Raw genomic sequence first — 26,416 nt, 5'->3', positions numbered from 1 at the left:
TATGTGGCATATTGATTCTGTTTGGTGCAACTAGTCTATTCAATACTCTTTGTTTATTGATTTAATCCCGTCATTTTTTTTTCTTACGATCTTGTACTTTCTAGAAATAATATGATTTATATATATATATTAGTTCTCTATCTTGACTGAACTGATACGCGCTTTAAAAAAATCAATATAAAGTAAAGCAGAAGCCACCTTTCGTTTCCTATTTTACAGTATTAATGAAAATGTATTTGTACATACTCGAGCTACATGACATATGTATTCTTAATTTATTGTCATTTGAACCAAATATTAATGTAACACAGTATGCTGTATGTTTGCAGGTATTTTACAAAGAAAATTCGCAAACTTTCCTCGCTTAGCCCTTGTAACCTGCAAAAATAAATGTGTGTAGAGCCTTGAGGAATTTTCAATTTAAATAGTATACATTTTATTTGCTCAGTATTAAGAACTGACCAGTATACAAAGAAAGCCAAGCTCATTCTTCCGTTATAATGATTCGTATATTTGTGTATATACATATGTGTACACAAAAAGAAAAACATATCATTTTCGTGCCATTCTATTTCATTTCCAATATTCGATTTGTTAAACATAATGAAAATGTTTAACTAAGAAATTTCAAGTTTTTTTAGAAATTGTGAATTCAGTTTTTAAAAATTGTCGATGCAAATTTCTTAAAAGCCACCGATAAAAAGTATGCGAGTTTTCATTTCATTTTTTCTAACAGATAGTGAATGAATAATGACAAATTATATAATTGTGCATTTCACTAAAATCGATGAGATTTCGATGTTAATAATGAAAATTAAAATTAAAAATGTACATATATAGACTATCATAAGATAAAATGCATGTTTTCGGACTTGCCATGTATTTCATACAAAATAATTACATAAACAAAAATTAATTGCCGACAGTTGTAAATGATCTAGTTTATTTTAGTTATTTTTTTTTAACATCAATTTACTACAACGAAGTAGAATATATACATATTTATGTAGTACATTGTTCATGTTTATTTATAAATGACTGGTAAGTAGAATTATATAGGTATGTAGAATTTTTAGAGTGCTATTCTATGAATAAATAAAATTTTCTTCACAGATCGTTGCAATGAGTTCTTTGAAATATGTGTATTTAAGGTAACAATTTGTTTTTACGATGAATTTACTGCAAGAATAAAAATAGGTATGACAGTTAACCAATATTTGTGTATTTCTTTTGCGTTATCAAAGAAAAAACCTGATTTTGAACTTACAACAATAATTTCTTAAAAATCAGTACAAATATATTCATTGTATCTATATATATTTCAATTAAAATCAGTATGAACACTCGAGAAAAATGTAATAAAATTTTATCATTGATTTTCAATATTTAGAGAATTAATCTACAATTATTATTACTTGAATCGAAGAGTTTTATCAGTTTTTAAAATTGTTGCGTCGCAGTGCAATAATTGCTACTTCGCAACGTAGAATGATTTTACGCAATTCTATGACAAATAGTCAACAAAAGTTGTACATTTAAAATCAGCTGTTAAGAAAGTAATAATTATTACTTCCGACATAACCTAGATTATGCTATATTCAAATCAAACTTAATTTCGCTTCAATTCGCCTTGTATCTAAACGAACAGAATGAATAATATAAAACAAATTTACAAAAATTTTCCTTTGTGTTTATGTGCGCCATCTATATTTATCAAAGTACGCCAATCGAAAGAAAAAGCCGGTTGAAATAAAAATAGTTCGTCTGATAAGTTGTATTGTTTTGAAAGCGAGACAAATACTACAAGTGATTTTTATAAATGATACTAGTTCATTGAATTTTATCACGGTATAATGATTAGTATATTTTCTCTTTGTGTTAGGTACCAATCAGATGCGGTAACGTCACACAGCGAGCAGCGGTGTAGAATTGGTCCAATAGGCGATTTTACAGAAATCTTGTGAGTCATCTGCGCATGATCACTGAGTTACTCAGTATTCTGTTAGTAACGTCAGGCAACATAAAAGGAACGCCCGTTTCTGACTCTGTTCAGTTCCGCGTCTGCGAGAACTATAAGCGATTTGTGTAGAAGAGATACAGTTTTACTGAATTTTAGAAGAAATTTTTGCTACTTTACAAGGTGAGCACTTTTTCTACTACGTGTAAGATACTGCGACTAATACGTACATTTATATGATGAAATTATTGATACTGATATTATTTGATTCGTTAAAGAAAATGCAGCCTTACAGTTAATTCAATTTTAATTGTTTACTGATCGCTTCGTAATCTCAAGTTGTCAGTTTCATCATTCATGAAGTATTATTTTAAATGCATTATATTAAATACATGACGTATTGTTTTGAAAAATAAAGTCGGCTGTCAAGACGTCAAACGCAGACACAACGATTACGATTAGAAATTAATTGACAGTTGATACACATGGTGTATTATAGTTACGCTTTTGTAAGGGTAACGAGTTTGTAGAACAATCTGCAATAACAATTCTGAGAAATTCATCATTTTTCTACTCCGTAATAATGGAACACAAGATGGCCGTTATTGATTCATCAAACGGTCGCCATTGTGGAATGACATTTAGATTGTTCCAGACATAAATTTTTGTGATTAAACTCTTGTCATTTGTATGCGGTACAAAATTGCGACGTAAATACTATTGTAGATATATGATTTACGAGAAGCACTGGCTATTGTTCGTGTAATTTGTATATTTTATTGAAGGTGCATGAAATTATGATTTTTTGAAAACTATTTATATTTGGGGATTCTGACCTTGTAATAAATAGTGACATATGAATTAAATCAGTTGCTGATACTTATTCAAATGTTATGCAAAAGAAATACACTCAATATTCTTGTAAAAAACTTGACTAAAATATATTGTACTTACAATTTTCATATGTCAAATATCACGATTCGATTATCCAAGTGAAAGAAATCTGTAAGAGAAATTACGAAATTGTTTATAGGAGTTTTGCAAATAGTAGAATGCACTGTTAAGAAAGAAATGAGTGAAAATACTATTTTATACTTTGTACTATGTAAATGGTTAACTAAGTGAATAACTAAGCAAAGTGCTTTATATGGATGCATCCATATTTTTGCAGTTCAGAGCATACGTTTAAAACACTTCACCTTTTCATGCTATGAATGCTGTCGCAGTTTCAATAAATAAAACGAAAGAAATTTTCACAAGTACTTAAATGAAAAACTATTTATCAATTCAAATAGTCACAAAAATCTTAACTATTAAACCTTATGTTAATGATAATATGTTCTTATTATGACATGCATAATTTCTATTTTAGATAAATATGCAGATCTTCGTTAAGACATTAACTGGGAAAACAATAACCTTAGAGGTGGAAGCATCTGACACAATTGAAAATGTCAAGGCAAAAATACAAGACAAGGAAGGCATTCCGCTAGACCAGCAGAGGTTGATCTTTGCCGGTAAACAACTTGAAGATGGACGAACGCTTTCTGATTACAATATCCAGAAAGAGTCTACACTGCATCTTGTACTGCGGCTTCGAGGAGGCATGCAAATTTTCGTTAAGACCCTTACAGGAAAAACGATAACTCTGGAGGTTGAGGCCTCCGACACAATTGAGAACGTGAAGGCGAAAATTCAAGACAAAGAAGGTATTCCTCCAGACCAGCAAAGATTGATCTTCGCCGGTAAACAGCTCGAAGATGGCCATACACTTTCTGACTACAATATTCAGAAAGAGTCTACACTGCATCTTGTACTGCGGCTTCGAGGAGGCATGCAAATTTTCGTTAAGACCCTTACAGGAAAAACAATAACTCTGGAGGTTGAGGCCTCCGACACAATTGAAAATGTGAAGGCAAAAATTCAAGACAAAGAAGGTATTCCACCAGATCAGCAGAGGTTGATCTTCGCCGGTAAACAGCTTGAAGATGGACGAACGCTTTCTGATTACAATATTCAGAAAGAGTCTACACTGCATCTTGTACTGCGGCTTCGAGGAGGCATGCAAATTTTCGTTAAGACCCTTACAGGAAAAACAATAACTCTGGAGGTTGAGGCCTCCGACACAATTGAGAACGTGAAGGCGAAAATTCAAGACAAAGAAGGTATTCCTCCAGACCAGCAGAGGTTGATTTTCGCCGGTAAACAGCTCGAAGATGGCCGTACACTTTCTGACTACAATATTCAAAAGGAATCCACGCTCCATCTTGTATTGCGACTCCGTGGAGGCATGCAAATTTTCGTCAAGACCCTTACTGGAAAAACAATAACTCTGGAGGTTGAGGCGTCCGACACAATTGAAAATGTCAAGGCTAAAATTCAAGACAAAGAAGGTATTCCCCCGGACCAGCAGAGGCTGATCTTCGCCGGTAAGCAGCTCGAAGATGGCCGGACACTTTCCGACTACAATATTCAAAAGGAGTCTACATTGCACCTTGTATTGCGTCTTCGTGGCGGCATGCAAATTTTTGTTAAGACCCTTACAGGAAAAACAATAACTCTAGAGGTTGAAGCGTCTGACACAATTGAAAACGTGAAGGCGAAAATTCAAGACAAAGAAGGTATTCCACCCGATCAGCAGAGGTTGATCTTCGCCGGTAAACAGCTCGAAGATGGCCGTACACTTTCTGACTACAATATTCAAAAAGAATCCACACTCCATCTTGTATTGCGACTTCGTGGAGGCATGCAAATTTTCGTCAAGACCCTTACTGGAAAAACAATAACTCTGGAGGTTGAGGCGTCCGACACAATTGAAAATGTCAAGGCTAAAATTCAAGACAAAGAAGGTATTCCCCCGGACCAGCAGAGGTTGATTTTCGCCGGTAAACAGCTCGAAGATGGCCGTACACTTTCTGACTACAATATTCAAAAGGAATCCACGCTCCATCTTGTATTGCGACTCCGTGGAGGCATGCAAATTTTCGTCAAGACTCTTACTGGAAAAACAATAACTCTGGAGGTTGAGGCGTCCGACACAATTGAAAATGTCAAGGCTAAAATTCAAGACAAAGAAGGTATTCCCCCAGACCAGCAGAGGCTGATCTTCGCCGGTAAACAGCTCGAAGATGGCCGTACACTTTCTGACTACAATATTCAAAAGGAGTCTACATTGCACCTTGTATTGCGTCTTCGAGGAGGCATGCAAATATTCGTTAAGACCCTTACAGGAAAAACAATAACTCTAGAGGTTGAAGCGTCTGACACAATCGAAAATGTCAAGGCTAAAATTCAAGACAAAGAAGGTATTCCCCCGGACCAGCAGAGGTTGATTTTCGCCGGTAAACAGCTCGAAGATGGCCGCACACTTTCTGACTACAATATTCAAAAAGAATCCACGCTCCATCTTGTATTGCGACTTCGTGGAGGCATGCAAATTTTCGTCAAGACCCTTACTGGAAAAACAATAACTCTGGAGGTTGAGGCGTCCGACACAATTGAAAATGTCAAGGCTAAAATTCAAGACAAGGAAGGTATTCCCCCCGACCAGCAGAGGTTGATTTTCGCCGGTAAACAGCTCGAAGATGGCCGCACACTTTCTGACTACAATATTCAAAAGGAGTCTACATTGCACCTTGTATTGCGTCTTCGTGGAGGGATGCAAATTTTCGTTAAGACCCTTACTGGAAAAACAATAACTCTGGAGGTTGAGGCGTCCGACACAATTGAAAATGTCAAGGCTAAAATTCAAGACAAAGAAGGTATTCCCCCGGACCAGCAGAGGTTGATTTTCGCCGGTAAACAGCTCGAAGATGGCCGTACACTTTCTGACTACAATATTCAAAAGGAATCCACGCTCCATCTTGTATTGCGACTCCGTGGAGGCATGCAAATTTTCGTCAAGACTCTTACTGGAAAAACAATAACTCTGGAGGTTGAGGCGTCCGACACAATTGAAAATGTCAAGGCTAAAATTCAAGACAAAGAAGGTATTCCCCCAGACCAGCAGAGGCTGATCTTCGCCGGTAAACAGCTCGAAGATGGCCGTACACTTTCTGACTACAATATTCAAAAAGAATCCACACTCCATCTTGTATTGCGACTTCGTGGAGGCATGCAAATTTTCGTCAAGACCCTTACTGGAAAAACAATAACTCTGGAGGTTGAGGCGTCCGACACAATTGAAAATGTCAAGGCTAAAATTCAAGACAAAGAAGGTATTCCCCCGGACCAGCAGAGGTTGATTTTCGCCGGTAAACAGCTCGAAGATGGCCGTACACTTTCTGACTACAATATTCAAAAGGAATCCACGCTCCATCTTGTATTGCGACTCCGTGGAGGCATGCAAATTTTCGTCAAGACTCTTACTGGAAAAACAATAACTCTGGAGGTTGAGGCGTCCGACACAATTGAAAATGTCAAGGCTAAAATTCAAGACAAAGAAGGTATTCCCCCAGACCAGCAGAGGCTGATCTTCGCCGGTAAACAGCTCGAAGATGGCCGTACACTTTCTGACTACAATATTCAAAAGGAGTCTACATTGCACCTTGTATTGCGTCTTCGAGGAGGCATGCAAATATTCGTTAAGACCCTTACAGGAAAAACAATAACTCTAGAGGTTGAAGCGTCTGACACAATCGAAAATGTCAAGGCTAAAATTCAAGACAAAGAAGGTATTCCCCCGGACCAGCAGAGGTTGATTTTCGCCGGTAAACAGCTCGAAGATGGCCGCACACTTTCTGACTACAATATTCAAAAAGAATCCACGCTCCATCTTGTATTGCGACTTCGTGGAGGCATGCAAATTTTCGTCAAGACCCTTACTGGAAAAACAATAACTCTGGAGGTTGAGGCGTCCGACACAATTGAAAATGTCAAGGCTAAAATTCAAGACAAGGAAGGTATTCCCCCCGACCAGCAGAGGTTGATTTTCGCCGGTAAACAGCTCGAAGATGGCCGCACACTTTCTGACTACAATATTCAAAAGGAGTCTACATTGCACCTTGTATTGCGTCTTCGTGGAGGGATGCAAATTTTCGTTAAGACCCTTACAGGTAAAACTATTACATTGGAAGTAGAAGCCTCTGATACAATTGAGAACGTCAAGGCAAAAATTCAGGATAAAGAGGGAATCCCACCAGACCAGCAGAGGTTGATCTTCGCCGGGAAACAACTTGAAGATGGCCGCACACTTTCTGACTACAATATTCAGAAAGAATCCACGCTCCATCTTGTATTGCGACTTCGTGGAGGCATGCAAATTTTCGTCAAGACCCTTACTGGAAAAACAATAACTCTAGAGGTTGAAGCGTCTGACACAATTGAAAATGTCAAGGCTAAAATTCAAGACAAAGAAGGTATTCCCCCGGACCAGCAGAGGTTGATTTTCGCCGGTAAACAGCTCGAAGATGGCCGCACACTTTCTGACTACAATATTCAAAAAGAATCCACGCTCCATCTTGTATTGCGACTTCGTGGAGGCATGCAAATTTTCGTCAAGACCCTTACTGGAAAAACAATAACTCTGGAGGTTGAGGCGTCCGACACAATTGAAAATGTCAAGGCTAAAATTCAAGACAAGGAAGGTATTCCCCCGGACCAGCAGAGGTTGATTTTCGCCGGTAAACAGCTCGAAGATGGCCGCACACTTTCTGACTACAATATTCAAAAGGAGTCTACATTGCACCTTGTATTGCGTCTTCGTGGTGGTATGCAAATTTTCGTTAAGACTCTCACTGGTAAAACTATTACATTGGAAGTAGAGGCCTCTGACACCATTGAGAATGTGAAGGCAAAGATTCAGGATAAAGAGGGAATCCCACCAGACCAGCAGAGGTTGATCTTCGCCGGGAAACAACTTGAAGATGGCCGCACGCTTTCAGATTATAATATTCAAAAAGAGTCTACATTGCATCTTGTACTGCGTCTTCGTGGTGGTATGCAAATTTTCGTTAAGACTCTCACTGGAAAAACTATTACCTTAGAAGTTGAGGCCTCCGACACAATTGAGAACGTGAAGGCGAAAATCGAAGATAAAGAAGGTATTCCTCCAATGCAGCAGAGATTAATCTTTGCTGGTAAACAGCTTGAAGACGGCCGCACACTTTCCGACTACAATATTCAAAAGGAGTCTACATTGCATCTTGTACTTCGCCTCCGTGGAGGGATGCAAATTTTTGTAAAGACACTTACCGGAAAAACCATTACGTTGGAAGTAGAGGGCTCTGATACAATTGAGAACGTAAAGGCAAAAATTCAAGATAAAGAAGGTATTCCCCCAGACCAACAGAGGTTGATTTTTGCTGGTAAACAGCTCGAAGATGGTCGCACACTTACTGACTATAATATTCAGAAGGAATCCACACTGCATCTTGTACTTCGCCTACGTGGTGGCATGCAAATTTTTGTTAAGACTCTCACTGGTAAAACTATTACATTGGAAGTAGAGGCCTCTGACACCATTGAGAACGTGAAGGCAAAGATTCAGGATAAAGAGGGAATCCCACCAGACCAGCAGAGGTTGATCTTCGCCGGGAAACAACTTGAAGATGGCCGCACGCTTTCAGATTATAATATTCAAAAGGAGTCTACTTTGCATCTTGTACTGCGTCTTCGTGGAGGTATGCAAATTTTTGTAAAGACACTTACCGGAAAAACAATAACGCTGGAAGTTGAGGCGTCTGATACTATTGAAAATGTCAAGGCTAAAATCCAGGATAAAGAAGGTATTCCACCCGATCAGCAGAGATTGATCTTCGCAGGTAAACAGCTTGAAGATGGACGCACACTTTCTGACTACAATATTCAAAAGGAGTCCACACTGCATCTTGTACTTCGCCTCCGTGGTGGTATGCAAATTTTCGTCAAGACCCTTACTGGAAAAACAATAACTCTGGAGGTTGAGGCGTCCGACACAATTGAGAACGTAAAGTCGAAAATCCAAGATAAGGAAGGTATTCCCCCAACCCAGCAGAGATTAATCTTCGCCGGTAAACAGCTTGAAGATGGTCGCACACTTTCTGATTATAATATTCAGAAGGAATCTACTCTTCATCTTGTACTCCGCCTTCGAGGAGGTATGCAGATCTTCGTTAAGACCCTTACCGGTAAAACGATTACATTGGAAGTAGAGGCGTCTGACACCATTGAGAATGTGAAGGCAAAAATTCAGGATAAAGAGGGGATCCCGCCTGACCAGCAGAGGTTGATCTTCGCCGGTAAACAGCTTGAAGATGGACGCACACTTTCTGACTACAATATTCAAAAGGAGTCCACACTGCATCTTGTACTTCGCCTCCGTGGTGGTATGCAAATTTTCGTCAAGACCCTTACTGGAAAAACAATAACTCTGGAGGTTGAGGCGTCCGACACAATTGAGAACGTAAAGTCGAAAATCCAAGATAAGGAAGGTATCCCCCCAACCCAGCAGAGATTAATCTTCGCCGGTAAACAGCTTGAAGATGGTCGCACACTTTCTGACTACAATATTCAAAAGGAGTCTACATTGCACCTTGTATTGCGTCTTCGAGGAGGCATGCAAATATTCGTTAAGACCCTTACAGGAAAAACAATAACTCTAGAGGTTGAAGCGTCTGACACAATTGAAAATGTCAAGGCTAAAATTCAAGACAAAGAAGGTATTCCCCCGGACCAGCAGAGGTTGATTTTCGCCGGTAAACAGCTCGAAGATGGCCGCACGCTTTCAGATTACAATATTCAAAAGGAATCCACTCTCCATCTTGTACTTCGTCTTCGAGGAGGCATGCAAATTTTCGTTAAGACCCTTACCGGTAAAACTATTACATTGGAAGTAGAGGCCTCTGACACAATTGAGAACGTTAAAGCAAAGATTCAGGATAAAGAGGGCATCCCACCAGATCAGCAGAGGTTGATCTTCGCCGGTAAACAGCTTGAAGATGGACGCACGCTTTCAGACTACAACATTCAAAAGGAATCCACTCTTCATCTTGTACTTCGTCTGCGTGGTGGTATGCAAATTTTCGTTAAAACCCTTACTGGAAAAACCATTACATTAGAAGTAGAGGCATCTGATACAATTGAGAATGTAAAGGCGAAAATCCAAGACAAGGAAGGTATTCCCCCACTGCAGCAAAGATTAATCTTCGCCGGTAAACAGCTTGAAGATGGCCGCACACTTTCTGACTACAATATTCAAAAGGAGTCTACATTGCACCTTGTATTGCGTCTTCGTGGAGGGATGCAAATTTTCGTTAAGACCCTTACTGGAAAAACCATTACATTGGAAGTAGAGGCTTCTGATACAATTGAGAACGTAAAGGCGAAAATCCAAGACAAGGAAGGTATTCCCCCAATCCAGCAGAGATTAATATTCGCGGGCAAACAGCTTGAAGATGGACGCACGCTTTCAGACTACAATATTCAGAAAGAATCCACTCTCCATCTTGTACTCCGGCTTCGAGGAGGCATGCAAATTTTCGTTAAGACCCTTACCGGTAAAACTATTACATTGGAAGTAGAGGCCTCTGACACAATTGAGAACGTGAAAGCAAAGATTCAGGATAAAGAGGGTATTCCTCCAGACCAGCAGAGGTTGATCTTCGCTGGTAAACAGCTTGAAGACGGTCGCACACTTTCTGACTACAATATTCAGAAGGAGTCTACACTGCATCTTGTACTGCGGCTTCGAGGAGGCATGCAAATTTTCGTTAAGACCCTTACAGGAAAAACAATAACTCTGGAGGTTGAGGCCTCCGATACAATTGAAAACGTGAAGGCTAAAATTCAAGACAAAGAAGGTATTCCCCCGGATCAGCAGAGATTGATCTTCGCCGGTAAACAGCTTGAAGATGGCCGCACACTTTCTGACTACAATATTCAAAAAGAATCCACCCTCCATCTCGTTTTGCGACTCCGTGGAGGCATGCAAATTTTCGTTTAGATTGGACTAGGTATTACGTTGAAAGTTGAAGACTCTGATGCCATTAAAGACGTAAAAGCTAAAATTCAAGACTAAGGAGATATTCTCCTATACAAACGTTGATTTTCGCCGATAAAAAGATTGAAGATGGGCGTATTCTTTCAGATTATAATATTCAGAAGGAATCCATTTGAAATATTGTACTCTTCATGGCGCTATATAGACTTTGATTATGACACCTGTAAATAAATCTGTTACATTGGTAATTAAAGTCTCTGTTACTATTTAGAACATAAAAGAAAAAATTCTGGGCGTTGTGGCGTTTTTATGATATTAAAAGAGATTGGTCTTGGCTGTGAAACAACTTGGACCGTCAACTAAGTGTGCAATTGAACAAAACAATAGAAAATGTAAAAGACATTTTTATTAATTAAGTATTTTCTATTTTGTTTACACAGTTCTCCGCTTTCGTACATGATCAAGTGAAACTTTGTTAATAAAGAGCCATCCAAGTATTTCCATGTTATTCAATATTTTAAGTGTTGTACCATTTCGATTTTATTTTTTCCCATCAATATTTTTAAGTGGTAATACCGTTCACAAAGGATAAACAGATGGTGATGATTTATTTTTATTGTGAAATATAAGAATTTTGATCTTAGTCATTATTTCCTCTAAATAGAGTTATTCTCAGGTATAGTTACTCAAGACTGTCATTTGTTAAAAAAATAATTTTATTATAAAATCGATATTATACATTCTTGTGTGTAGGTATGTTTAGAGGTCTTAACATAGAATTGTCGAAAGATTCTAGTAGTTTCAGTCATGAAAATTATCAGAGTGGCCACAGAAATGTATTACATTTCTGGATTGTTTGTCTTTCAAACATGGGATGATTCATCACCGGTATCGGCAGCCATGGCTTCACGATTTTCATAAGCCCAAAAGCCATGGAATTCTATTAAAATACTGACCATTGTATCGCCTTGACCACTGTAAAATATTAATCATTCAGTTATTTTTTATTTCTACAAAAAATTATTTTGAATCTCTATATATGTAGAATTATAAATGTGCTTACCAAGATAATAAGTCTTGTAATGTAATTTTACAAGGATCTGCTGGTTTCACCATATCAAATATCTCATCTTTAACATCCTCAAAACTCACTGGTTCTTGACCATGCATTGTCATTTGTTCTTGTATAGCCTACAACATGAACAGAATAAAATAATGCGAATCAAAAGTTATTTTAAACAAATTTGTAAATTTTGTTATTTATGTACGTACACGGAAAAAATAATTAAGACAAAATGTGTCAAGGTAACCGCGGTTATTAATATCCAGTATTCGAAATAAATAATGTAAACTTTGTGGTTCGTGACGATTTTCTAATGCTAAAACAAAATCTAAATAGGTCTTGTAATCCATTTCTCCCTCGTACGTTAAACATTCTTGGAATACTCTTTCAAGAAATACACCAGTCAACGTTCCTGTGCCATATCTGTTGAACAACAATTCTATAGTTATCACATCATAATATACTGTAAGATATACATGTTATAAATTATATTGTTATATAGAAATTACCCTGCAAGTTCTTCTTTATTGAGCATTCCGTTATGGTCTCTATCAAGATTTAAATACTGTCCGTATACTTTAAGTGCTGATGGAGCAGAAAACCAATTTGCTTCTTGCAAATCTTTAGGCAAATCCTCATCCCTTAATTCAAGGAGATCATCAAGGAAACTACATGCCAAAATATCTTGTATTCTAACTCTACCAGTTCTGAGGGGATCAAGAAAAAATAAAAATTTTCTCACTGCTGTGCAGACATAAAATGAATGAAAAGATTTTTCTAAACCTTCAAGCTGAGGTAGAGTTGGTATTAATTCTAATATGTAGTTTTCCAAATCCTAAAACAGTTATTAAAATAGTTATAATTTCAAATAAAATACAAGGGGTCCCAATTTAAACTCTTCACATAATTATTTTTCAAATTATTCATTATTCAAGAACATTTGTTAAATTGAACTTTCTTCGTTTCGAGGTGAATGTATTATGATAAAGTTATCTCTAAGATTCCAAGGTATACATTGATTTTATTAATTGTAAATGTTAAAATTGTACAATTGAATCAAATATGAAATATATTTTCATCGAAATTACAGATTATATTAATTTTTCTAATACAAATTTCAAACCTAAGTCATCTAAAATTAACGTGTGGGGTTTTTTAATTTTAATTGATGATCAATATCGCGTTTATTTTGTGTGCCACAGATCTTATTTTCTCATGATGGTTTATATCAACATTGTTTGTACGAAAGGTTTTCACAACTTTTGCATGCATACAGCATAATGGACAATTGAGCTCAGGAAATATGAAAGCTTACATTAGCAATGTCAGCTAACAAATTGGATGTAAAACATTCAAGAGGGTATAACTTATCATTTAGGGATGGAATAGACCATTGTATTGATGTCCAAAGTTGTCTTTTTGAATACAAGAAAGAAGAAATAACTTCAAGAATATTTAACGAAGGAAAGTTTCGAATAACAATGAATGTCTTCAAGTGACTTTTAAAGTTCTACATATTATAGGTCCATGAATTCATGTAGGAATGGACTACGCGTGTCTGATTAAGTGAAAAACATAATTCAATTTAAAGAAACAAGGATAACTTTAAGATTTCAATGGCAACTCTACCTAAACAAATTTTGTGTCCATCATGAGATGTCCCTTTTGAAATTAAATAAATTAAAATGAGACACTGTGACAATGAAAGAGTTGAAAAGAAGAACTCACTACCCCTGGTAATACAAAGACTTAGATATTGTTTCTTAAAGCAAAGTAAATTATGTTTGACGTAATTTTTACATTTTCGAAAGACAATTTAATGAAAAGATTAAAGTAGGACATCCTGCGTAATAAAACATGAAAACTTACAGATTCCCTAAGATAACCTTGACCAGTAACATCGTATAAAGAGAGACCAATTCTTGTTTGATGTAACCATACTTTTCTCATAACGTAATTAAATAACGCCATTATACTAATTCTACCATGAGGATCGCCTTGTTGTAACTTAGCAAATACAACTGCGGTGAAATAAGGACTACACTTTGCACCAGCTAATTTACCAACTTTCTTAAAATCTTCATAATTTATTAGTTGTTCATCACCCGATAACGGGGGACTATGATGTTTATCTAATAATACCCATAATGCCTTTAATTCATTATTATCTAGCAATTGTCGAGAACGTCTTTGCAAAAATAACGCTCTCGTTTCTTCTCGTAATTTTTGTGGAAGAATCTCATCTTCCTTTGGTAACTAATGTATAAACATTAATGTATTAAATGGTACCAGTTTTGAAAACATCTATGATTTCTTTAGTCACGTATATTACCTTAAAATAAAATTTGGGGATCACTTTATAAGTCAAGTCTTTATCTTTAGCTTTGGCACCCTTCCATTGTTCATATATTTTTTGAAAATACTCATCCTCTTCTAGCTCATTTTCTGTTAATTTTTCTTCTGCTATGGGAACATCATATTTATCGTAGAATAAAAACATTGAAAAATCATATTAAGCGTATGTTAATTTATTATAATCATTACATCACTTACGTTTATTTATTACAACACATTTTCGAAGTATTGTTTCCAGCTCCATTTGTTTTTGTTTTCAATGATCCGTAACTAAGGTTATTTAGATACAGTTATACTGCCAACGACGCTGAATATACACAAGTGTTGACTGTACTGTCGTACTGTCAATTGTCAAACTGTCAATTGGCCGTGCCACTTTTGTCTCCACATCATGTATAGCGCAGCCGATAAAACAGGGATACCGGTAAACCCAATCCCGCTGGTAACGAGGACACCGGTAAAGAACGAAATCAGGAAGTCGAAAAGAGGTCGGCCACCGACGAGATACTATTTCTCGTCGGTGGGTCGGCCCGCAAACGCGGATAAAGTAGTAAAGGATGGTAACGGCACCGACGAGAATGGTAACGGTAAGGATAAGGGGACAATAGAGGAATTTTTGGATAAAATTGAGAAGAAAGTGGGGGAGGAGAGTAGTCGAGCGGCGGATATTGCAGAGGAGAATGAGCGAGGGGCAGAGGTGCAAGGCAAGAAGGAAGCTGAAGGACATAAACAACAAAAAGGGGACATATCGGAGATATTAGCTGCCCTAGCAAACTTAGTAGGGGAGGTACAGGGACTAAGGGGAGAAATGAGAGAAAACAATAGCACATTAGAACGAGAAGAATTTCTCCAAAATCGCTAAACCATTACACGACTTATTGTTAGTAAGAAAAGACACCTCGTTTCATTTTGGTACCGAAGAATTACATGCATTCGAGACATTGAAGAATCTATTGTTTCAACAACCGATATTGGCATTGTATTCACCGAAGTTGGACAATAATAAAGTGACCGGCACTTACCAATGGAGGAGTCTCGATAATGTCCTCGGTCTCGGCCGATGCAAAAACTAATCTTTGAGAACTCGCGGTCTTAGAATCGATACTAACTGATTGCTGTCCTTCTGTCACCTTCTGTGTCCTTCGTCCTAGTGCCCTACTTCGTGTCGGCCCGGAACGCGGAAGCGAGGCATCCCCTCTACCTCCACTTCCTCATCCATCTTCGCTGTCGTGACGGTCGGACCTATCGCGTGGCTTCTCACTGCCGGGCCGAATTCGGTGAATTCGGACCCGGGCCTCCGATAATTGTTTAGTTTCTCGGGGCCGCGTCAGGCCGCGTCCGATAACGCTGCGAGGGCGGTAGGGGTGGACCCGAGCCATTCCGGGTGGGCTGAAGTGGGCTCCAGTGGGCTCTCATGGCTATTCCCGGATGAGAGTATGAGAGTCAGCAAGGTTGGGCCGTTGGTCATCCCTAAGAAGTAACTTCCTCATCGGCATCTCCGGGTTGACGGATCCGGGCTCGGTCCAATCCCCGCTGTCTTCTTCGCCAGCGCCGTCTCGCGATAGGCCTGCCGGGCGTCTCGTCATGATGTTTCTCGTCAATTAGCAGCCGAAGATGGGTATCAGACAGTATCAGATCCCCTTGCGAGGCAGTAGTGGGCAGTAGGCCCTAAAACTTCGTGTCGCGCCCAGCGGCGCGACATTCGTTAATAACTCCTAAACAGAGCCGCGGATAACATTTTTGCAAAGGAAAATGTTGCTTCAAATGATCTGAGGAAGCTCCCATTTCCGGCTGTTGAAGGAATTTTGGGACAGCCTGTATAAACTGTAACACAATGTGTATAATATACGTAATATGTGTGTGTGTGTGAAATACCTGCAGAGTGTTCACATAAAATTCATTGTTTAAAGAACCAGTTCACTTGAATTTTATACACATGGAGATACACGAACAGAAGTCAATATTATGGTAAAGTACAAAATAAATATTCCGTCTTTTTAAAATTATATTATGAAACATATAACTACAAAGTAGATTAATTAAATATCAGTTCTAACTTCTTACAATTTCGGAATTCATCAATTCAAAGCTCTGAGCAATCATTCTATCCTTGTTCATTTCTGTGAATATATGATTTCCTTCAAATGTTAATTCCACTAAATTTTCCAATAAGCAGAAATGTTGCATTTCATCATCATTCTAAAAAATATAAATATTACAATGAATATATTACAGTATGACTTGATGTTTATTTGTTTACAAATGTTTACCGTTAAACAGTTATTCGCAGCATAGAGTTTTTCCAATTTCTCGAATTGTTTTGTGAATTTCAATGTATTTATTTTATTGTTCTCGAAAGACAGAAATTTTAGATTATTATTGTTCTCGATGAAATCTTCGAGGCTTAACGTATTAAGTTGGTTATGATCCAAAATTAAAGACTCTAAACTTGAACAATGATTTATACCTATAAAATGTATGTAAATAAATAATAAATGGACAAGTTTGCGATGTTATTTTTGTAACTAAACTATTACCATCAATATTTTGGAGGTGATTGTTGTTTAGAAATAGGTGTTTAATGACTGGCAACTTTTCGTTAATGTTCATTAATGATTTGATACAATTATGATCTAATAATAATGTACACAATTTTGGATATGTGCTTTGACTTTTTCCGTGGTCGTTATTGTCAAATGTTTCAAGGCAATTGTAACTTAGGCATAATGTATGTAAATACTGAAAGGAATCAAGACCCCGCAAGAAAGTTAATTGATTTTTACTTAAGTCCAAACTTTCTAATTGTGGTAATAGATCGGCAGAGAGATCAACCTAGAATTATAATTAACATTTAATATAATACAAGTTTACTTTATGATATGACAAATTACATGTACCTTTGATAAAGAACAATTAGTTATACTCAATTGTGTAATAGTTGTTAATTGATCTGTTTTGTATAGTGTATGTAAGACATAGTTGTCTAATTTTCTGTCAGAAATATATCTTACTTCAGTTATGTCAGAATGTTGGATAAATTCTCCAGATATATACTACTAATAAAATTATATTATTTACAGCATATATACATATATAAATACATATATGCAATTAAACATGTATTTGGAAGAACATTGAATCATTTTACCTACTTCAATATTATTTAAATGACATATAATAAAGTTTTTATATAGTAATGCTTTTTTATGTATCGGATTATTGGTAAGATCTATAACATGCAACATCTGCCATGTTTTAACATTATCTATTTGCAATAGATTTTCTATTTTATTATTGCTACAATAAAATTCTTGCAAAGTGCAGAATAAACCCATCGGTTCTAAACTTGTTATTAAATTATCTGTCAAATCAAAATATTTTAATGATGGAAAGTTTTCTTGATTAAACCCATTCAACACTGAAATGAAATTATTTCCAAGATTCAATTTTGTTAGATGTTTCAAAGGCATCTTAATACAAAGCACAGTCAATGAACAACACGTAGCACACAATTCCTGAATTTTCAAAGCCTTGTCCAAAATATCCGACACTGCAACCGAATCTTGCGATATGTGCATATATTTTTCATATTTTATATTTGTTTTTGTTAATGATAGATCACTTTCTTCTCTATTTTTCATGAAATTCTCTTCAAAATAAACTAATTTATTATTTTGCCACAGCCTGCACATATTAATCGCACATGGATAATAATTTTGTGGTAGAGGCAGATTGGTACGTGCACTATCGTTAATAAATTGTAGATTTGGTATGTTTGTGTATAGAACATTTTCTACAAATTCTGGATCAATATCTTCAAAGGGATTATTACACATTTTTAACTTTAGCATGTTAGGCGTACGAGTTGTAAAAATGTCAATATTTTCAAGACAATTTGATATACAGTTCCAAGATACGTTTAGTTCTTCCAATCGAGGTAAAGTTTCTGTAATATGTATCGATTGTATATTATTAAAACTAATATTCAATATTATCACATTCTTCATGAAGTTCGAATTGGGAAACTCTTGAAGACAATTGAAAGATATATCACATATTCTTATATTAGGTAAATTCAAATTTATACTTATTGAATTTATACATTGTCCTGAAAGACATATTTCTACAAGTTCATGTGTTATCAAATTTTCGTTCGAATTAATAAACTTTGTAATGTTGGAGTCGGATAAACATATACACTTAGTGCTGTCTAATATACATGGAACAACACATTTGTTAGATTTGTTCTCCTACAAAAATGTAAAAAACTTGTGTTATATGTAATGCTATCGGTAGAATATAAAATTTTATTTTGAAAAAAATTCTTACATTTGTCGACTCGCGTAATGTATACGCATACTCTATTACAAATATAGGATTTCTAACATTTGTATTTGTCAAAGTAAATTGTTGGCAAGTTTCGTTTGCATTATTCCAGTAATTTCCATGTTTTGTATGTAGGCAATCATTAGCACTGTATGTTCTACATAAAAACGTATACCATGTAAAGTGAGAACTAATAAAATGAATATCATTATTAATTATTACTTTTCACGACAGTTGAAAATTGGTGTTTGTATGAGTATACAAACACGCCGGCTTTCAATGCTATTAAGTAAATTCAGTATATCGCCATTTTTCCTAGATATTAACATTTTATTTAACCATTCACAATCTGCTACTGCCAAACAATTTGTCACTGTTAATTCTTTCTACAAATTGAAGAGGATCTTAAATGAGTTGAAGTTACTATACAGGGTGTCCCAGCTAACTTGACCACCTTGAATATCTTTGTTGTTTTTAAAGATACGTCAAATGTCTGAAGGACAAAGTTGAATGGTAAAATGGGGCTCATAAGATACCAACAAAATTTTTTTTTTCATGTAATTTTTTTATGAGATTTCAAGGTCACCTTCATTTTTTTACATGAAATGAGGTATTTTTTAATACATCAATCGATGCAGCTGGACATTCGTTATAAAAAAGTACTAACCTATGTATGTCGAAAAGTTAGGAGTTCAGGAGATATTTCAATTTAAAATACTCTAAAATACCATTACTGTCGTACTTAGTGTTTACTTACTTATGTAACGTCTTAGTACACACACACGACAGTAATGGTATTTTAGAGTTATTTAAATTGAAATATCTCCTGAACTACAAACTTTTCGACATACATAGGTTAGTACATTTTTATAACGAATGTCTAGCTGCATCAATTGATGTATTAAAAAATACCTCATTCCATTAAAAAAAATGAAGGTGACCTTGGAATCTCATAAAAAAATTACATGAAAAAAAATTTTGTTGGTATCTTATGAGCCCCATTTTACCATTCAACTTTGTCCTTCAGACATTTGACGTATCTTTAAAAACAACAAAGATATTCAAGGTGGTCAAGTTAGCTGGGACACCCTGTATACAGAGTGAACATTATAAAGCGTTACAGACGAATATCTCCAAAAATATTGATTATACGCAAAAATGTTTCAGATGAAAGTTGTTCAGTACCGAGGGAGACATCATGCGGTGTAGCTTTTATTTTTACCGGTGGACACTCCAAGGTGAGGTGAAGGTCACCTTGATTTTTTTAAATATAAAGACCTACTTTCTGTATCATGAATCGATAGACTATCGAATTCTGAGTAAAAATGTATTGACCTCCGAATGTCCTAAATCTAATAGTTAACGAGATATTATCGAAACAATTTTCTTTCTTTTTTGGATAATATCTCGTTAACTATTAGGTTTAGGACATATGAAGGTCAACGCTTTTATACTCAGAATTTGATACTCTATCGATCTATGGTATAAAAGGTAGGACATTCCATTTAAAGAAAGAGAGTTGACCTTCCACTCACCTTGGAGTGTCCACCGGTAAAAATAAAAGCACCACCGCATGATGTCCCCCTCGGTACTGAACAACTTTCATCTCAAACATTTTTGCGTATAATCAATATTTTTGGAGAGATTCGTCTGTAACGCTTTATAATGCTCACCCTGTATATTTCTCAAATATGCACAATTAATTAGTACATTGTTAAGTAAACCGGTTTTAAGGAAGTTAAAAGGCCATGCTTGTATATTTGTTACTCCAGGGGAAGTTAAAATTTTCAAAATTGCATTTGGCTCATTTATTTGCATATTATCGGCATTCCAATGATTAAATTCGTCAAATCCCTTGTTATTGACTTCGGTTACTTTGTATAATATCAAATTAGTAATGCCTATGTCACTGTAAATAAAAAAAAACTACAAACTATCTGTTGCACACAATGTGTTCCTAATAATATAACAATATTTATACATACTTCTTTATGACTGTGCATAGTGATTCCTCTAAGAATTGTTTACATAATTGAATAATTGTATTTGTAGGAGTAGCATGGTACTCAATAAAATTTATATTTCCACAATGGTTTATATTATACACTAATTGTTGTTGCAGAATCTGATATGTAAATGACAATCATTAGAAATATGTAATATTTTACGTAAAATATTATGGTAAATCTTTGTACATATAAATTATTAAGCATTTATTTTACTTTAGATTGTATCATTTTCATTTTTTTCTTTTCTATAAACCGTTCTTTCATTAACTTCATTTTTAATATTATGTTTAGTGACTCGTCATGGGTTTCTCCCTCTAAATAATCCTGTTTATGCTATGTAAAAAGTATACCATAATTAACAAAAAGAATTCTTATTGTGGAGATAAAAGTTATTTAATATACCCTTGATACTTGTACGGTATACCTCTAATACATTAGTTTCATACAGTTGATTTTTAAAACAAAGCATTGCTTTCTTGTATTCTTTATAATCATCTTTCAACAATTTCAAGTATTCACTTAATTGCTTATGGAACAATACATTGTGGTATGTTATTTGTTTTCTAAAAGTAAAAAATGTAAATTTTGTAATAATGCAAGCATTATTATACACGTGTAACGTATAACAATAATATTGTAATAGTAAGATAAAGACTTGAAAAATTGATTAATCCATAGTTTTTCCTTCTCATATATAATGTAATGGTCTAGCTTCTTAATATTTGGAAGATAATTTATAACATACGCCCGATAATTGCAAAGAGCTACTATGGGACACTCTCCATACAATGGGTCAGTAAATACCAAGGATTTTAATTTCCGTAGTTGTGATAAATTTCTTACATCCTTTTAATTAAAAAAAAAGTCGTTAATTGTGATTGGAATGTAAATGCAATTCAATGATTATTATACATACCTCTATAAGACACAACTGATTTCCTGCCAAATTCAAAGAAACTAACCGTGACCTCTTTGAAAAACATTTACCAATTCTTTTTAATTTATTGTTGGCTAAGTTAAGGTCTTCCAACCAGGTTAATTTCTTTAAACCCTACATATAAATGAAAGGTAATCTTATTAGAGAAATGTATGTATTATGGATTTTTTAATTAAAAACTAATAAAAACTAATACTTGGAGGTTGTCTATATTATTTCCTGACAAATATAAATCTGTCAAACATGTACAAGCATCCAGATTCGATATACAAGATATTTCGTTGGAGTACAAATACAGCTTTTTCAATGGACAATTTTTTTTGAAGGATGGTATATCCTGAATCAAGTGAAATATTATATTATAGAAACTTACAGATTACATGAAATCTACTATATATAAAATACTTTGAGTCCACAGTCGACAATCCATAATTCCTGTATGTGAGTTAATTCTGAAATAGCATAAAAATGATCGCGAATGTCGCGTTGACAAATTATAACTAACGTTCGAACATTTCGTCTTGAAGATATTATGTCTTGGACAGATGTGATTGCAGAATTAAATAAGTACAATTCACGTTTACTATTATTTTTTCTACCTGTAAAAAGAAAGTCTTTTAATGGAAATTTAAGAAATTTATTTTATCATTACCTCTGTTACTCAAGAAATTATCCATTATCGAATTTGCGGTTAACTTCTATAATGGCAATTGTTTCAAATCTTATTTTCTAGCCTATAATGTATATTTATACAGTTTCGATATTTTTCTCAATAGAACGTCGAACATTCTATACATATACAGTGGGTAACGAAAGTGTTCGAACGCCCTTTAACACAAAATAACTTTTTTATAATTGTACCACACGACCTGATTTTTTATAATCAATTAGAAGCATTGATTAACGAAATATGATATGCAAAAAAGATTTTCCAAAAATTATAATTGACAAGGTTACATGCAAAAATAAAAAAGGCAGTATTTAAAACTTTTTGATTTTTGGGTCCCTAACGAAAATTTAAAATATATGTCTTTTAGATCGGTTAACGCAGGAAAAACGACACGCATCTGAAGATAAACGATTCTGTGGATTTTAAGCAGAAACTGATCAAAAGTCGTGTAAAACTACAATTTTCACCATTTCTAACTGCTTGTAGCTCGTGTGTATTTTAATCGACTTCGATGAAATTTTCAGCATGTGTGTAACTACTATAGATCAGGTTTACGGCACCAATAAATAAATAATAAATTAATTATAGATCTACAAAACATATATTTTAAGTTTCCTTTAAGGGCCCAAATAAAACAGTTTTAAAAAAGGCCTTTTTTATTTTTCCGTGTAACCTTGAAAATTATATTTATTTTGAAAATCTTTTTTGCATATCATTTCGTAAACCAATGCGTCTAAATGATTATAAAAAATCAGGTTGTTTTGTACAATTATAAAGAAGTTATTTTATTTTAAAGGGCGTACGAATACTGTTTACACTCATTGTATTTTTCTCAATAGAACAACGAACATTCTACATATGTATAACATTCTAACTAAAGGAAAAAATCATGAGAGACAGTGATTCGGTAAATCCGATTTATAAATTGTTACAAGTTATTATTTTATTTTTTATTTAATAATTGTATCATGTTGTTATTACACAATTCTTGTAAATGTTTATATAGACAAAAGTGATCATATGAATAATATATACACAGAATATTTTCGAATGTTATGCGCTACATAAATATTACAAAATGCGTCGCTTTTCATTAATTACAATTCAATGGTCATTTATTGAATAATATTTAATTACATAATCTAGGAACTAAAATTTAAATATAGTACAGATTATTATTATGCAACGTACGGTACTGTAAATGCGATGCAATTGTGGCTGTGGTGTACAACTTAGGCATTCGAATATAGCAATTTCTATATAAATATGTCAAACAAACGGGAAAAACTTATTGTTAGATAGTAATCGAAATGCCTAAGAAATACAGTCTCATACATATATTAGTATTTTATGTTTGGTACATAATCAACAGTAATATTTATATATACATTATCCCTGTAATGATGTAACAGTAACATAATGTACCTCAAAGCTATCGAGTCGTGAATATTCTTTATCTTTCATGTAATAGGGTACATTGATAATTAACAAATAATTCAGGTACATAATACACAATCGGATATGGGTACTTTCAATAGTATTTAAAATTGATTATTAGACTGCGGATTTTTATGCATTTATGGCTTATAGAAATTGTCAAAAAATGCTGGAGTATTAAATTCAGTACGATTTTTATTTATTTTAAATCTACGAATAATATCACTAATGAAAGTAGAATATTATTTGGTACCTCTTTCTTAAAATTTGTCTATGAAAATTGAAAATTGCATAAACATTCGCAGTCTATTGATTATCATGATGAGTTTCTTAAATTTGATAATCATTGCAGAGTATACTTTGTACATTTATAAATGTGACATATAGGATAGAAATAATAGTATGTATAAGTAATAGAAAACGAAAATGGAAGTTCCACATACGAATCGGTAGCTTTGAAATCTTTATTATTAAAAAACAGTGTCACCTATAGAACATAAATTTCAATAATGTATTTATATATTATTTATCTCATATTTTACTGAATGTTGGTATCTGAGCAGTATGAATGTATAAAGCTTCTGTAACTAAGCTTTCGTAAACAGTCCTTTTATTCATTATTTTAAAAAGTCCATTAATTACATTTACTTACCTCCTTATACAAAGTTTGGTCAAACATTTGACTTGTGCAAAATTTGTTTCTATTTTATCATATACCTACACATTGTAGACTAAAAGTTTATTATTGAGCACCTAGTTTTAAGCTAATGTTTCCTCATATCATTTGTGTGAAAGTTACATAAATTATTAAGAAACAAGTAAACAAAGTTTGTTTTTTTTTTAATGACTAATCTAACTACGATATCTGTTCTCGTCTCTTTAGGCCCATAGATGTTATACATATGTTATGATGTTAACCACATTTGCAGTATTACATTTATTACTATTACGTTTAATTTAGGAAAATAGGAATAATGACACTCCTTTATTAGACAAAAATCTAACTACAGTAAATCCTCCATAAACACAAAAGCCTAGGGGGAATTCGTTTGCATTTATCGTAGACGGGACACTATTTTTTTTACCATCAAAGGCGGAGCCGAACGAAGAGGACAGCGCGTCTCTTTCTTTCCTACACGCTGTCCTTCCTTGCGACCGAAACGTTCATCGTCAATTAAACCACTCAATACAGTTGAAATGATATCGTGTTTGGTCTTAGTTTAATCAGAAAAATGCCACAACTATATTGGGGAAAGTTTCATAAAAAAATAAGTAATAATAAAATAGATTTTATATTGGTATTACATTGCGAGGACGCACGGGCCTTTGAACTGTGCCGGCGACTGCGACTCTCCGCGTCGCATTAGTAGTGGTTCACACCGATATACCCGAGCCGAGATCAGATTACTACAGTGGAGGGGATATTTTGTTTTGCATTTATCGTGTACGGCCTTCTTGCGTTTATAGAGGATTTACTGTATGTAACAACAATTAAATTGTGTAGGTGCTTACCAATATTACAATAATTTTAGAAGCGAAAACAACCTTTGCATTTTTATAAATACTGTATAAATGTCAGATAAAAAGTTCAGTTCATCTACACAAATAATGTTATTAATTTCATGTTTTCCATAAAATTTATATAGTGATGCTATATGTATTTTATTCGCTGAACCGACAATTCTTTTGATTAAAAGTATTGCTTTGAAAATGTAAGTTTTAAATACTGTCCAAAGTCTAATATGATGTTTATATATATGTATATTCCACACTAACACCCAGATATATGCCCATCATAAATAACTCGTGGTGCTATAATAATTCTTTTTGCGTTTCAGTTGATAGCAGTTTCTAAGCCATTTTAAAGTACATATAAATGCCTTTTAATAAACTTATCGATTGACCCATCTCTTCACTGGTTCTGTCCAGTTGGATTCGTTATCTTCCTCTTTTTCTCCATCGGCTTCCTCTCTCTCCCCTCTTTCTTGCTCCTGTTCACTGGATGGAGTTGCCGACGGTGTTTGTGTCATATTAACATTACGTGCCCGCAATTCAGCCAAGAAGTCATTTTCTTGCTGATAACGACGTTGAAGTTCTTCTCTCCAAGAATTCCCGCCACCACTACTATCGTCCCCATCTTCACCAGCCTCGAAGTCTAACAGATCAAAATAGTTTCAAAATTATATCTTCTAACATATAAAATTATTTATTATACATTAATGTGTTTCATTGTAGTACTATTCCAATTTCACAGAAGTTTAGCATATATACATATACAAGGTGCGACATTTAAGAAGGAATATTTAAATATCTTACATTATAATTGTATGAAATACATAATTGATGAAGTACACTAAACTATGAAAACAAGATTATAAATGAGCGTCTAAAAAATGTTATCTTTGTGTAAACCTATAATATTGCTTTCAAAAAAAAGGCAATTGATATTAATAATAAGTTCAATTACACTGGCCGACAAAATTAAAGTTTTTTGTCTTTTTCAACTCAACGAATCTCATAAGATTCCGTATGCTACTTATGAATTTGCATACTGTTTTTCTTAATCAGTTTGTGTTTTTGAGAAATTCAATTGTGAAAAAAAGACAAATTCTCAATTTGATTTAGACCAGGCCTGGCCAACCCAAATGGTATCACGGGCCACTTTGATGACGCGTAACATTACAGCGGGCCGCATTTAGGTAAATATGCTTTTAAAAAATGTAATACAAATACAAAATGAATAAA

General features: G+C 34.6%; 5 protein-coding genes across 12 annotated transcripts in view; 1 reads left to right on the top strand and 4 right to left on the bottom strand.

Moving 5' to 3' along the window:
* The first annotated feature begins 1,069 nt into the window (after nucleotides 1–1,069).
* Ubi-p63e (Polyubiquitin-63E) lies at nucleotides 1,070–11,371 on the top strand. Its single transcript, XM_076420659.1, has 2 exons — nucleotides 1,070–2,140; nucleotides 3,330–11,371. Exon 2 carries the CDS (start codon nucleotides 3,336–3,338, stop codon nucleotides 10,875–10,877), a length of 7,542 nt encoding a protein of 2,513 aa, XP_076276774.1. The 5' UTR covers nucleotides 1,070–2,140; nucleotides 3,330–3,335; the 3' UTR covers nucleotides 10,878–11,371.
* LOC143207347 (serine/threonine-protein phosphatase 2A regulatory subunit B'' subunit gamma-like) lies at nucleotides 8,595–14,631 on the bottom strand. 2 transcript variants are annotated; one of them, XM_076420733.1, is made up of 7 exons: nucleotides 14,491–14,631; nucleotides 14,270–14,400; nucleotides 13,807–14,193; nucleotides 12,447–12,772; nucleotides 12,147–12,360; nucleotides 11,938–12,065; nucleotides 8,595–11,849 (listed from the first exon to the last, which is right to left on the bottom strand). In XM_076420733.1, exons 1-7 carry the CDS (start codon nucleotides 14,534–14,536, stop codon nucleotides 11,738–11,740), a joined length of 1,344 nt encoding a protein of 447 aa, XP_076276848.1. In that variant the 5' UTR covers nucleotides 14,537–14,631; the 3' UTR covers nucleotides 8,595–11,737. The 2 variants fall into 2 exon arrangements, with proteins under 2 accessions (XP_076276848.1, XP_076276849.1); XM_076420734.1 differs by having other exon boundaries at nucleotides 14,270–14,397; nucleotides 14,491–14,630.
* Nucleotides 14,491–17,311, bottom strand: LOC143207359 (uncharacterized). Its single transcript, XM_076420750.1, has 5 exons — nucleotides 17,190–17,311; nucleotides 16,830–17,124; nucleotides 16,563–16,759; nucleotides 16,357–16,491; nucleotides 14,491–16,116 (listed from the first exon to the last, which is right to left on the bottom strand). The coding sequence occupies exons 2-5, from the start codon at nucleotides 16,900–16,902 to the stop codon at nucleotides 15,961–15,963; spliced, it is 561 nt and encodes a 186-aa protein (XP_076276865.1). The 5' UTR covers nucleotides 16,903–17,124; nucleotides 17,190–17,311; the 3' UTR covers nucleotides 14,491–15,960.
* Nucleotides 17,312–18,405: 1,094 nt separating this feature from the next.
* Nucleotides 18,406–20,855, bottom strand: LOC143207243 (uncharacterized). Its single transcript, XM_076420457.1, has 4 exons — nucleotides 20,841–20,855; nucleotides 20,604–20,743; nucleotides 20,329–20,527; nucleotides 18,406–19,004 (listed from the first exon to the last, which is right to left on the bottom strand). Exons 1-4 carry the CDS (start codon nucleotides 20,853–20,855, stop codon nucleotides 18,837–18,839), a joined length of 522 nt encoding a protein of 173 aa, XP_076276572.1. The 3' UTR covers nucleotides 18,406–18,836.
* Nucleotides 20,856–23,169: 2,314 nt separating this feature from the next.
* Nucleotides 23,170–26,416, bottom strand: part of LOC143207335 (dystrobrevin beta-like) — a 31,924-nt gene continuing 28,677 nt past the window's right edge. For 5 of the 7 annotated variants that reach the window (XM_076420699.1, XM_076420702.1, XM_076420700.1 and 2 more), the window contains one exon: nucleotides 23,170–25,826. In XM_076420699.1, coding sequence (XP_076276814.1) covers nucleotides 25,564–25,826 — 263 coding nt within the window. In that variant the 3' untranslated portion in view covers nucleotides 23,170–25,563. The remainder of the gene's footprint in view (nucleotides 25,827–26,416) is intronic. The other 2 variants (XM_076420705.1, XM_076420704.1) reach the window with 2 other exon arrangements.

The sequence above is a fragment of the Lasioglossum baleicum genome, chromosome 3 (genome assembly GCF_051020765.1).
Source record: "Lasioglossum baleicum chromosome 3, iyLasBale1, whole genome shotgun sequence".
Classification (NCBI taxonomy): Eukaryota; Metazoa; Arthropoda; class Insecta; order Hymenoptera; family Halictidae; genus Lasioglossum; species Lasioglossum baleicum.
The sequence above is the reverse complement of the archived record's forward strand: the minus strand, read 5'-3'. Positions and strand labels throughout refer to the sequence as shown.